The sequence below is a fragment of the Penicillium angulare genome (assembly GCF_028827245.1).
Source record: "Penicillium angulare strain IBT 27051 chromosome Unknown utg000012l_segment0_segment0, whole genome shotgun sequence".
Lineage (NCBI taxonomy): Eukaryota > Fungi > Ascomycota > Eurotiomycetes > Eurotiales > Aspergillaceae > Penicillium > Penicillium angulare.
This window is the reverse complement of record NW_026623171.1, coordinates 1,459,951-1,472,874: the sequence shown is the minus strand read 5'-3', so window position 1 is coordinate 1,472,874 and position 12,924 is coordinate 1,459,951. Positions and strand designations below refer to the sequence as shown.

At 46.5% G+C, this 12,924-nt stretch overlaps 8 protein-coding genes across 8 annotated transcripts; 6 read left to right on the top strand and 2 right to left on the bottom strand.

The window, feature by feature from the left end:
- Positions 1-183: 183 nt before the first annotated feature.
- Positions 184-1,008, top strand: acpA (acyl carrier protein; the record flags this gene model as incomplete). Its single annotated transcript, XM_056929412.1, has 6 exons — positions 184-408; positions 522-539; positions 641-721; positions 789-837; positions 902-940; positions 1,001-1,008. The coding sequence occupies 6 exons, from the start codon at positions 184-186 to the stop codon at positions 1,006-1,008; spliced, it is 420 nt and encodes a 139-aa protein (XP_056772774.1).
- A 1,058-nt stretch (positions 1,009-2,066) lies between these two features.
- On the top strand, positions 2,067-3,389 carry N7478_013201 (GOLPH3/VPS74 family protein; the record flags this gene model as incomplete). Its single annotated transcript, XM_056929411.1, has 4 exons — positions 2,067-2,336; positions 2,447-2,693; positions 2,782-3,272; positions 3,339-3,389. 4 exons carry the CDS (start codon positions 2,067-2,069, stop codon positions 3,387-3,389), a joined length of 1,059 nt encoding a protein of 352 aa, XP_056772773.1.
- Positions 3,390-4,454: 1,065 nt separating this feature from the next.
- On the top strand, positions 4,455-5,398 carry N7478_013200 (sulfurtransferase; the record flags this gene model as incomplete). The annotated part of the gene is made up of 2 exons (XM_056929410.1): positions 4,455-4,609; positions 4,663-5,398. 2 exons carry the CDS (start codon positions 4,455-4,457, stop codon positions 5,396-5,398), a joined length of 891 nt encoding a protein of 296 aa, XP_056772772.1.
- A 139-nt stretch (positions 5,399-5,537) lies between these two features.
- N7478_013199 (MBL fold metallo-hydrolase) lies at positions 5,538-6,431 on the bottom strand (the record flags this gene model as incomplete). The annotated part of the gene is made up of 1 exon (XM_056929409.1): positions 5,538-6,431. The coding sequence occupies one exon, from the start codon at positions 6,429-6,431 to the stop codon at positions 5,538-5,540; it is 894 nt and encodes a 297-aa protein (XP_056772771.1).
- A 627-nt stretch (positions 6,432-7,058) lies between these two features.
- N7478_013198 (TDT family transporter) lies at positions 7,059-8,496 on the top strand (the record flags this gene model as incomplete). Its single annotated transcript, XM_056929408.1, has 6 exons — positions 7,059-7,168; positions 7,223-7,591; positions 7,662-7,958; positions 8,023-8,214; positions 8,268-8,308; positions 8,381-8,496. 6 exons carry the CDS (start codon positions 7,059-7,061, stop codon positions 8,494-8,496), a joined length of 1,125 nt encoding a protein of 374 aa, XP_056772770.1.
- A 149-nt stretch (positions 8,497-8,645) lies between these two features.
- Positions 8,646-8,929, bottom strand: N7478_013197 (uncharacterized protein; the record flags this gene model as incomplete). Its single annotated transcript, XM_056929407.1, has 2 exons — positions 8,646-8,867; positions 8,912-8,929. The coding sequence occupies 2 exons, from the start codon at positions 8,927-8,929 to the stop codon at positions 8,646-8,648; spliced, it is 240 nt and encodes a 79-aa protein (XP_056772769.1).
- Positions 8,930-10,009: 1,080 nt separating this feature from the next.
- On the top strand, positions 10,010-10,682 carry N7478_013196 (uncharacterized protein; the record flags this gene model as incomplete). The annotated part of the gene is made up of 4 exons (XM_056929406.1): positions 10,010-10,016; positions 10,155-10,393; positions 10,450-10,524; positions 10,578-10,682. 4 exons carry the CDS (start codon positions 10,010-10,012, stop codon positions 10,680-10,682), a joined length of 426 nt encoding a protein of 141 aa, XP_056772768.1.
- A 543-nt stretch (positions 10,683-11,225) lies between these two features.
- On the top strand, positions 11,226-12,624 carry N7478_013195 (uncharacterized protein; the record flags this gene model as incomplete). Its single annotated transcript, XM_056929405.1, has 2 exons — positions 11,226-11,483; positions 11,605-12,624. 2 exons carry the CDS (start codon positions 11,226-11,228, stop codon positions 12,622-12,624), a joined length of 1,278 nt encoding a protein of 425 aa, XP_056772767.1.
- Positions 12,625-12,924: the final 300 nt, after the last annotated feature.

Below are 12,924 nucleotides of genomic sequence, written 5' to 3'. Positions count from 1 at the left end.
GATTGGTTGGCGGCAGGATTTTGCATCGGTGCATCACTTCGGACCATCTTCTTCCTCTTCTCCCCGTCGACTCCTCCATCATCCGTGATTCTTAGTCTTTATTCCCCCCCACTCTCTTCCTCTTTTTTTCTCGTTTTCTAGATTAGTGGCCATTGCGCTCTTTTCATTTTCTTCATCTTCACCATGTTCCGCTCCGCCATCGTCCGCTCCTTGAGGGCTTCCGTCCCCCGTGTCGCTGTCAAGACCCCAGCTCCCTTCCACATCCGCAGCTCGCCCATCGCTCTGCGCAGCCCTCAATTCACTCCCTGCTTCGTCTCCCAGGGTGTTCGCTGCTACTCCGCCCCTGCCGGTCTGAACAAGACCGAAGTTGAGGGCCGTATCGTCAACCTGCTCAAGAACTTCGACAAGGTACGTTGATTTTTTTGAGGTTCCTTTTTTCTGCTTTTGGATTGCGCCATGGGTTCTTCGGGCGTACATTTCTTCTCAATGAACTCATGCTAACTATCTTCTTCTCGTCACAGGTCTCCGATGCCAGCAAGGTCAGTTAGACGCGAGATCCATCCCGGCAACTACTGCCTTCGACGCGAGCCCCTGCGAGACTCAACACATGAACAATTCATTAACAACTATCGATAAACAGATCAGCGGTGTCTCCCACTTTGCCAACGATCTCGGTCTGGACAGCTTGGATACCGTTGAGGTCGTTATGGCCATTGAGGAGGTACGCGCCTAAATTGTTTTCCTCGGGAAAAGACGAACTCATGAGATTCTGACTATCGTGACAACAGGAGTTCAGCATTGAGATCCCCGACAAGGAGGCCGACCAGATCCACAGTGGTACGTTCAATATCCAACGGAGGACTCGGATTGCAACATCAGCTAACGATACATGTGTGAACAGTTGAGAAGGCCGTCGAGTACATCCTCGCTCAGCCCGATGGTACGTTGCTCCTTCTAATAATTCTACCACTATATTCTTATGTACTGACTTTTCTTCCAGCCCACTAAACAATTTAATTGAAAATTTGGGGGAACCGGTGTGTTGCGGAGATCGGATAGAAAAAGAATCGGGATATTGGCCTGCGTCGAGAATTTCTCCAGGGATATATCTCGGCAAATCTTGACGCTGCTTTATGCTGAATTCCATACCAGTGGATTTATTATTTTTGCCCTTGTTCTTCTATATCGTGTATATCATTGAATGCAGTTTTGACGCAGTGATCGCTGGAGCAGCTGCTCCATCTCACCACTCTATAACTCTGTTGGCTTCAAACGACATACTTAAGCATAGGAACCTTGGATTGTTAATTTTTGGAAAGCGAAATCCCCATATATGTGATTTATATCTACGCGGCCCAATTTATACCCTGAAAAGGCACCCAGAAGGTCAAGTGAAATCTGTATATCCATGGATCATGTTAATGTGCGCGCGTCTAACTTGCCTGTCGCATGAGATATTCAAATTTATTTATTTACCATCGGCCAAATTTGGGTTCCTGGAACAACTTGAAATAATGAATAGATATCGTGATACGGAGTATAGATCGTTGGTCATACACTGGCATGTATATATCTAGTGTTGCCTTCTCCATATCCGCTGCGCCCCAACATGATTCGACCGAGGAGCCACCTTTCCCTTTGAACTAACTTCGACCCAATCATCCTAAGTTTTTTACCCTATTGAGTTCGAGTTCACGTCCCCCATCGGATTCCTTCCCTTTTCTCCGGCCAGCAATTTGAATCATTCAAGCAAAAACAAATTCTCACCGAGAATCTAGAATTGTTGAATTCCGCTGGTCTTATTACATCTACCGCTTATCAACCCACTCGGTCCCTGGTTTCCCCTGACGCCGAGACAAGAGAGGGTCCCACTTACAAGCGGCAACCGCAGACTTTCGGTCTACCAACGCGCGACACTCAGACATCTTCCCTACCACGCGGTCAATTAATGCCCCCTGCGAACGGCACGCAGATTGGTCTTTGAGCAAGACACCCTGCCGTCGGACCCTACCCACCTGGGTCACAATCCGTTCTCCTCCCACCCCAACCCGCCTACCTTCAGCCTCATGTCCGCACCCGGAGGCTTGACTCGCCGACGAGGCGGCGGTCGAGCTGGCGGCCCAGAAGATCAAGATGAGAGCCGCGTGGCTTCCCCAGTCTCGAGGAATAACTCTGCGATGGACAACCGCGGCCCGGAGACTTCGTTCACAGCCGGAGAGAATGGTCACAAGATCGCATTCGACCCCCGCGACCTCAGCGAAACCGAAGAGCGGAGTAAGCAGCCTAAATTGACTTTGATGGAGGAAGTATTGCTGCTGGGTTTGAAGGATAAACAGGTCAGTTGGTTCCTTTTACATAGGATGCATGGACATCATGCACCTTACGGTATTCCCTCGGTGATAAAGGAAACCCGAATCGCTGACATGTCCCCTCTCTTCCCCTATAGGGTTACCTGTCCTTTTGGAATGAGAACATCTCCTATGCCCTGCGAGGGTGTATCGTTATCGAACTCGCCCTCCGCGGTCGTATAAGTATGCAGAAAGATTCTTCACGCCGACGCTTTCCCCTGGCCGATCGTGTAATCGAGGTCATCGACGACACATTGACTGGGGAGGTCTTGCTGGACGAGACGTTGAAAATGATGAAATCGAGCGAGAAGATGAGCGTAAACTCTTGGATTGACCTGCTGAGTGGTACGGATTATTCCTCCTTTGACTTCTTGGCGGGGTTGAACTCGTCACCAAAGTCTAACACGTTGACTAACTTCGTATTCTATTATAGGCGAAACCTGGAATTTGATGAAGATCGGTTATCAATTGAAACAAGTGCGTGAGCGATTGGCTAAAGGCCTTGTGGACAAGGGCATCCTACGAACCGAAAAACGCAACTTCCTCCTCTTCGACATGGCAACTCACCCTGTGGCCGATGGCGGCGCTAAAGATGACCTCCACAAGCGGGTACGCAACATCTGCAGCAACCGTACTGTCATTATTCCTTCTTCCCAATGGCTTCCCGAAGATTCCGAGTTTCGCTACCTTCGAACTGTTACAATGGTCTGTGCCGCATATGCGGCCAACGTTTTGGAGAATGCATTGGTTACTATGAGCCACGAGGCCCGAGAGCGAGCTTTTGCTCAAGTGGATGAGCTGCTAGCGGAGTACTCACAATGGCCTTTTGCTCGGCGACCGGGCGGTTCACAGGCGATTGGTGCCAACCTGGCCCAGGCGATCAACGACGAAGTCAACAAGCAAGATCGTGAGCTCCAGATGGAGGTATGTTTATTCTACAAGTTTCCCGTATAAAAATAACCCCTACTAATCATTGTCCCTTTTTTCCAGATTGTTGCCGCATGCTTGAGCGTTTTCACCAGACTTGATTCCTTACTCTAAACGAGTGCCGTTTTTGATCCTAATACAATGTTTTTTTTCTTGCACTTCTCTTGTTTTCCTTCCTCCTCGTTGTTTCTAGGCCTGTATTTCACCACGCTATATCTTCTCTCACCCTAATTCTCACAAGGGGCACTTTTTTCATCATCTTCTTTTCGCTCATGTAGTTTGTCATCATGTGGGTTGGAACTTCGCAGAGCGTTCTGTGATCTTATGGAGGCTCAAAATTCATTTCTTGTATGGGATATCTTACTGATCGATCCACCTGTCCCTCTGGTGTTTGTTATTGTCTTCTTGGCCGTTACTTCGTTATCTGGTAGTCACCGGTCCCACCTACAATAAGCAGATCTATGTTCTCAATATATGACCTCTTTTCAGTACAATATTCCAAGTCAGGCATACCCAGCCGCCTGTATGCCCTTGAAAAGAACATGAAGATCCAGCCAGGTCTAATTCTGGGCAGCCATTGCATTCTATTCACCACTCGAAGGGCTCGTTCGACTACAGTTTGAACAAAAGCGAAATTGACGATGAGAATAGTCATCTTTCACTCTAGCAAAAGCCGTCAATTTAAATAAGTCAATCCTTTCAAGTGTGCTCACCGCAGCTGGTCTTATTGTGCCGAAATTCATCAGTTTTCTCCAGATACATAGCTCGAATCAAAGTCATTTCTGAGTTTGTCGCATTTAAAATACTCGATAAGAAGCTCAATAATATTGTGACTCTGAGTCCTCGTAACAGCAGCAGACACGGAATTTTCGTACATCCCTGATCATCTAAATCGGCAATGAAAGTATTTCTGATAGCAACAAGCGTATTTGGATCCGCACCTCTTTCCAAAAAGAGCTTCAAGTTGCCAGTAGCCATTGGATCTGGGGCGGATTGGATTGCACCGATGTCCCGGTGGGTGAAATCTACAAGTCGGTATTACCACGGCGTATCGTGGTAATACACGCTCCGACTCGGCTTCTTTTTCAACAGCCATTCCCTCTCGCATTGTCTCATTCCTTATAAACACAAACGCAACATCGACTTCATTTAATGACCAGCTCACACTAAACCTCAATTATGAACCGCAACACTCCATTTTCGTCCCCCTTGATCTCACCCGATGAGCTTCATCGTGCTCTGACGACCCCCCAAAATCTCCGCATCATTCTCATAGCGGCCGGGAGGCAATCTGCCCTTCAATCTTATGAATCTAAACATATACCAGGCTCTGTGTACGTTAGTCAACTACACTGGCTATCTTCGAACGATTTCTAACCCGAAACAGGTTTTTCAACATGGACGTAGCCAGAGATGCCGGCGCTAAATACCCGTTGATGCTGCCAACGCCTAGGCAGTTCTCCGACTATACGCACGAGCTGAACATCCGTTCTGATGATGTTTTGGTAGTATATGATACTTTTGAAACAGGCCTTTACTTTGCTCCGCGCGTTGCATGGGCCTGTCAGCATTTCGGCCACAAAGAAGTTTACGTGTTGAATAACTTTGCTCGATACGTGCAGGGTGGATTTCCAGTCTCAAATGGACCCTTATTACTTCCGGAAAGGCTCTCAACATCAGTAGAATACCCTGAAACTTCATCTATCAACATGAAAGAAGTGGTGTCCTTCGATGAAATGTGCGATATCATCAATAATCAAGGCCTCGAAGAGAGATACCAGATTATCGACGCGCGACCAGCTGATCGGTTTTCGGGGAGCTATAAGGGTCCGGACGGACCACTTCCTTCTGGCCATATGCCGAATTCAATCAACATCCCGTTTTCTTCAATTTTGAGTCCGGAAAAGGCCATATTACCACCAACGGATCTCAAGGCGCTCTTCGCCATGGCTGGTGTGCAGGAACATATACCAATTGTCTTGTCTTGCAATTCTGGAACCACTGCTACTGGCATTTATTGGGCGCTACGTACATGTGGAATAGAAGTGGAAACCAGACTTTACGATGGAAGCTGGTTCGAATGGGTAGACAAAGCAGATGAGGGTATGATCGTGATAGAGTGAGTGCTTCGTGTGTGAAACACCACTTGAATAAAAACTAAGCAATATTAATAATATATGCCCATGCAAAAAGCCATATGGACTTTTAGCAGTTGATAGCCTTAACAGATTTTTCACTCAATTAACATGGATTCGATTCAATTCAGACTAGTGACCGGGGAACTTGAAACGGGACCTGTAAAAAGGTCCGTTGACTCCCATCGGGACTCCGAGGCAGCCGACCACCTCTAACATTGACCTGCAAAGCTTGATGAAGTAGTTGAGGCTCATTCAAGACTTCATCTCGTTCACGTCTCCAACTTACGAACTCATTCTCCTGTGTTCCCTTTTTAAAATGCTTGTTCTTTACAAGCTGCTGCTCCACCGTCACAAACGGCGTTGGCCCCCGCCCTGAGTCCTGTGGTGGATAATCGTGCCCGGTGTATAGCTTGAAATGAGGTGGAAGAGCGAGGAGTGTTTGCATGGTTTTATAGAGGACACTCGCATCGCCATTTGGAAAATCACATCGTGCGCTTCCAACATCAGGGTTGAAGATTGAATCACCAGTAAAAACATTACTGCCAATCATGTAGCCACTATGATCGGATGTGTGGCCGGGCAGGTGAAGCACCCGAGCTGATATCTTCCCAATATCAAAATCCTCATCATCATCGAGAAGGTAATCAAAGGCTTCGTATAATTCTTTTTGGGGAATGTTGTTTTTCTTAGAGAATGTTTCTTGCACAAGCTTGATCCGGCGGCCGGTGGAAACGGGCGGCTTGCTTCGGCTCAATTCTAACAGTCGTTGTTGCAAATAAAATGCCGCTGTGAGATGGTCGGCATGGGCGTGCGTCTCCAAAAGGCGGATAATGTTGTACTTGTTAGAGGCAACGATTTCTAGGAGCTCATCAGCTGAGGTGGTCGAGATGTTCAGCTCAGCTAGATCCAAGTTCAGCACTGGATCGATAATGACGGCTTCACAGGTGTTTGGGCAAGCAACAATATACTGCCATGTTCCCGTTTGTCTTTCAAAGACTGAATGTACAATAGGCTCCATTTTTGGGGAATCTGAGGAAGAGAAGGAAGATCTTGCCTTTTTTAAATGTTCGTAACCAATTTGCAGAGATCGGACTTGTTTCTAGTACTGCATTTCTAGATTCGACCCGTACTATGTTTTGCGGCTGAGTTTGGTCCCCGAGCTGTTAATGTTCTCTGAAGTTCGGCAGTGCTAATAAATTGGTTTGACATCATCCAGAATTCCATGGTTGTGTATGCGGTGCCTAATTGATCCCCGCAAAACTTTGAAGGCCGTTGCTGTAACGGGCCCACCAGGTCGCCGACCTAAAATTTTCAGTACAAGAGTCAAAGGATGCAATTACGTCTTACCCAAAGCTATCGGACGGGAAAATTTATGTTCTTCTTATTCTTAACTCTTGATATATTTCGTTCTAAAACCCCTATCCCCAGACGCTACTTTGAACTTTTTGAAACACATATCGTTTAGCTTGATTCACCGGTACAACGGCACACCATCACAGTGTACGAAGTATTTGCCACATACTGTTTACCCTTCTACGACGAGAATATCATACCGAATATGGAATTTCCATGCGAATCAAATGGAGTATATCTCAATGGCGACTCACATCATCACGAGGAGATCACCAGTGGCCCTCAACAAGCCATGACCAACCGTCCGCCGTCTTGTAGAAGCGGAGATACGACAGAAGAAGATGAGAGCAACTCAAAGCATGAATGTGGCTGGCGATACATAGTGCGAAACTTCATTCCAGCGTAAGTACAAATAATATATGCGAATATATGAGCCACGCTAACTGTTGCCTCAAGTTGGTTTTCCGTGAACATGGGTACGGGAATAACTTCAATTTTGCTAAATCAACTACCCTACAACGGGAAGTGGCTTTACTACATCTCGATTGTGATATTTGCACTGAACGTGCTTCTTTTTGTGATATTCTTAACCATCACAATACTTCGCTATCTTCTCTACCCGAAAATATTCTACGCCATGATCACCCATCCCGTCCAGTCCTTATTCCTTGGTACATTACCTATGGGATTCGCCACCATTATCAACATGTTTTGCTTTGTCTGTGTGCCAGTATGGGGTGACTGGGCGGCATATTTTGCTTGGGGAATGTGGATAGCTGATGCAGTCGTATCCTTCTTGACATGTTATTGCGTCCCATTTGTCATGTAAGTTGCCTAACTGCCTCGGCTATGTATTATTTCGACCGTTGTTTACCCAATACTGACTGTTCAATAGAATGACAAGGTCATCTGCCATTGATTTGCAGGCTATGGGTGCTGCTTGGCTTCTCCCAATAGTATCCTGCGTCGTCGCAGCTGCGACAGGTGGTATCGTTGCGGAAATACTCCCAAACCCACAATATGCCCTAGGAACGATTATTACGAGCTATATTATGTGGGGTGTTGGAGTACCTCTCGCATTGATGGTGATCGTAATCTATCTTATGCGTTTGATGCTCTATAAGCTACCTCCAAAGGCCCTCATTGTCAGCACATTCCTGCCTCTAGGTCCACTAGGGCAAGGTGGCTTTGGGTAAGTAGACATTTAAGTGAAAGCTCTTACTATGAAACATTATGCTGACAATTTCATTTTCAAGAATTCAAAAATTGGGCGCTGTTGCGCAGAAGGTCTTCCCTCTCACCGGTACATTGAGGGCTGGAGCTGGTGATACTTTGTACGACATTGGTTTCCTCTTGGGACTAATCCTTTGGGCATTTGGAACACTTTGGCTATTCTTTGCCATTTGTGCCATTGTTCGCGTGAGAAAGTTTCCGTTCAACTTGGGTTGGTGGGCATTTACCTTCCCCCTGGGAGTTTTTACCACCTGTACCATTCAACTAGGCAAGAGTATGCCTTCGAAATTCTTCAGAGTGCTTGGAACCGTAAGTAAAAATCTCACCTGCTATTCAACCAAATATGAACTTAATATAGTCTAAATTACTAACTAATTCCAGATACTTGCTTTGTGCGTTCTGCTGTTCTGGATCATGGTATCTATGTTCACATTGAAGGGAGTTTTCAATCGCAGTCTATTCGTGGCGCCCTGTTTGAAAGACCTGCGCGAGATTGAACGAAGAAAGCTTGAAGCAAAGAGAGAGAGAAGCAGTGTATGAAATTTCTTACGGTGGATAGTACCCAGTTCTCCTACTACCTATATTTCCAATATGTACATACAAATACTCGTGATTGTCTACATACAGACATGGACATTAATACACCTTAATAAACATCCTGCCACTTGCGAACCATCATATAGCTATTCCGCATGTAAGCACCATTTTGCATATGCGTCCAGATATCCCAAAGACTTTTCAGCGAACACCCCATCCACCCTGGAAATAGCGAATCTTGGTCTTGATCCTGCCACGCCTCTACCAGCTTCACATAATGAGAAAGCTTGTGTTTCAATCCCACCGGAAACTCCGTAGGGATCGGTGCAGTCTGTAACGAGTGAGAAATCTCTGAATGGATAACAATAAACATACGGTAGCTAGGGAATACATCGCCCATATCCCACTCCTCTGCCCAGGCTTAAAATTGAGTACAGAATTTCGAAGTGGCTGGCAGCGGCCGAAATAGCATAATAAAAATCATCTTTCTACTGACTAGGGCTAAATCTGCTATACCTGGTCTTGCAATCGTCGAAGCATTGATTGGCTTCGGGGCTCGTAGCACTCGGCGATCAAGTGGGGCGGGGATTCGGGGACTTGGGGATCACCGAATCCCCGAGGCGTACTGAGTATGTACAGTACACCGCCTACATACTGGACACTTCGATTGTTTCTCAGAGTGGGTCTTCTGCACTTGTTACACACCTGGGCAGCAACTAAACAGAGTAAAAAATCACACGTTTGTTCCATATTGTTGCTGTGTCGGCCCTCCGTCACGCCCGCGGCGCGGTCTGTCCGGGGTGCGCCCCGCCCTGCTCGCCTTTTGACCTGAGCCCCTCCTCCCGCATTCCAGCCTCATTTTGTGCCGTTTTTGAGCAGTCTCCATACTGTGCCATCGGTCTGATTTTATGATATTGTTTAGTGTTGGAATCAGAAGGAAATTACTTATAACACCTAATAGTGGCTAACTATCACCTAATAATTGCCTCGATGTCGAGCCTATGCCTGTTCACCGCTTGTAAGGCGAGGATGTAGAAGCTACCCCGGATGCCTACGGGGCCGTCCCTCCATCTCCACTTGACCATGAGTACTTGAATTTGAGTGAATACTGCTGCAAATCACAAGTATCAAAGATCACTTTTGTTGGCTGTAGCCACAGAGAGTCGGGAAGATGCAACATTTGAACCGTGGCCCCAGGGTCCCTTGATGGCTGAGCCAACCAGACGAGACATTCGGAACTCAGATCTTATAACAAAATACCGACGAGGCAATAGAAGATAGGTTTTGCACAGGATCATCCGGCCAAGGGCCCTGAGGTTCCGATCACGTTATGTCTCGGTCCACCTTAATTCGCTGACACTAACCCACTTTGTAGCTTAGTGGCAGCCAAATAAGCTTGAGAGGTAGCACGGAGCTACGGCTGCGGAGCCGGACCCCGTATCTTAAGTTCTGATAACACTATCTATACCGAGAATGCTCCGTTCCAATTGGTATATAAGCGGGTGTTGACAGCTTGTCTCATACCTACTTGTCTATATCTCTAAATACTCTTTATCTATACGCCTCAACAGTACGATACACTTAGTCGCCGTCTGAAATCCTGTGCTAACAGCTCTAGTGTCTAACAACAAGATCGTTCCTCTCACCATTATCAAGGGCGCCGGCCATGAGCACATCCCTATCCCCGAGGGCGAATGCGCCATTATCGCCGACTTCCACTCAATAAAATCCCAGAGCTCACACTCTACCCCTTACCTGACCACTGGATTCTACCGTGTTGTGCCCGGACCTACACGCTACGGCGAGTACGACTACGAGGAGACCAAGTATGTTCTCAAGGGTCAAATCGACATCACAGTAAGATCCCAGTCGATTTCAAAATCTGTATTACAAATTATACTGATGACAGACAGGATGAGGCCACTGGCAAGACCCACCATCTCGTTGCTGGAGACTGGGCCTTCTTCCATGTTGGATCCAAGGCTCAGGTTAGTCCTCTGTACTCCAGTCAAACTGTATAGACTTGCTGACCCATTTATAGTTCTCAACAAAGACTGAGGGTGTTGCTTTCTACGCCGTCACCCGACCAATGAACGACGGTCACCCTAACCTCGTTGGCCGCGAGGAGAGCACTTCAAAGTTGTAAAAGTCAATGCTATCATAGCCTGTTAGATAAAATCTAATGCAAGATTTATAATATCTCGTCTTTTCTAGGGTAACTCTAGTGCTACTAGTAAGTGGTGGCTAAAAGCTAGTCCATCTTAGTTTTAGTTTCATTTGACTTAATAGAAAGGAACTGTATTTGGGAATCAAATGACAGATGGCAGCTTGATTCAATCGAAATATTTCAGCCCTCCATAGGCCTTCAGCATCCTCTACCTTCACCAGAGTGACAGTGATTACTGCGTTTGGTTGCTACTACTGAGTCATCCATAGTTTTTTGCCTTCTTGATTTGTTTTTCTTTTCTATTTGTTTACACTCCAATTTATTTTACTCCACCATTTAATGCTGAAGTTAGTGTGGTCTTGGATAAAAACTAGGCTTCCAGATTTAGGTTCATGAAGCCCCCGCGTCCGCCTACGCTAAGAGCCGCCACGTCGACCATCGCACGACCATCGGGTCCCTCATGATGGGTTCATAAATCTGCAATATCTCGCCGATAAAACTCGAGTACATATCGCAATCAAAATGCGTATAGTTGACCTCCCATCGGAATTGCTCTACTTGATCGGAAGTGACCTCAATCAGGAGGACATACGCAACCTGATATCCACCTCGCATCAAATGCACAGCCTGTTTCAACGAAAACCCTACACAAAAGTGATTCTCAAAAATCAAAACGCGAGTACAGCTCAGATTTTCCTTTACACTGTGGCCCGGAACCCGGAATTGGCTGCCTGTGTCAAGTCTCTAGCACTTGCGGGCTGGGAAACCTCTGAAGACTCGGTAACCGACCGGGAACCCGAAAAAAACCATCAAAAGACGTAATTTTGACGGTGATCTTATTCGGAAATTAATTGATGAAGCAACTGAATACCCCGAAGAAGAGAAATTGAAATGGCTACAGGATCTCGAGGAGGTTTACGACGATGCCTGGCTGGCATTGCTCATTCCCCGATTGACCGGTCTACGAAAAACCGGCTTTGAATGGCCGTTTGGTTCCTCCCATGTTATCAAAATGCTCTGCAAAGCTGCCATAAATGGAGGTAATTGCTTACCTCATCTTGAAGAAGTTAGCATGTGTTGGTATGATATGGAGAATGCCGTCGACTCATATCAGATGCATCCGTTCTTCGAATTTCCATCTGTGCGTAAAGTCAGTGGATGGAAAGTCGCGGAGAGTGCTAAAGAGGAGGAGGAAGAGGAGGAGGATTTTGAGCTCGTCCGTAATGAGATTCTCAAGGATGTTAGCCTCCCACCTCGATGCTCAAATATAATGGATATTGATCTCTCGGAAACCAACGCCGCGGAGGGAATGCGAGAATGGATCCAGGCCTGCAAAACGCTAAAGTTCTTCCGGATAATACACGGCGGAGGATTAATCTCATACGATGATTTGCAGCCCCGCAAACTCTACAATTCACTCTCACTGCACAAGTCCACACTGGAGGCTATCTGGGTTGAGGCCGACGAACACGGATCAAACGGCAATAACGATGACGAGGGGATGGGATCATTTGTCGATTTTTCTGCCTTGAAACTCCTCCGTCTCAGTTTATACAATCTCATAGTATTCGACGATCAAGGCTCACCCACACGAAAGATAAGTGATGTGATTCCGTCTTCACTAGAAATATTGTTCCTGGACATTGCGTGGGAGGGCTTTTGTGACGCCCTGAAGGACTTGGCGGATATAGCCACCTCAGGGAAGTTTTCTAAAATTGCCGCGTTGCATATTGAGACCTCCAACGAATTATCTAGTCCAGAGAAGGATGAAAAAGTTGAATGGCTACAACATAGATGTCGGGAGGTTGGAGTTGCGTGTCATATTTATAATAGAAGGAGTCGTGATTATTGGGAAGATATTCGGCTTTGGCACAGCCTTTGGACCCAGTGCGAGGCAGAAGACCTCACCTATTCTTGTTAGAGACTTTCTGTATGTTTTAAAGGGCAAAGGGGGTAAGATCGCAGAAGATATTGGCTCTAGCTGGGGCCAACTCTGGAAGCAGTGAACAATTCCAGCCGTATCCTTCATCCACTCCCAGTAAGGAATAGGTGGCAAAGCCAAGTCTTCTTATTAAAAAGAACACTTCGAATACCACTTGCGCAGGTGCAGTTAACTGCACATGTGGTTATATAGAGGAACGTGTTCCATCCAATTAGCTGAAGCCCCATACTTGGTTCTCACCGCCTAATATACGGTAGCGTCAGAGTGAAACCCGAAAAA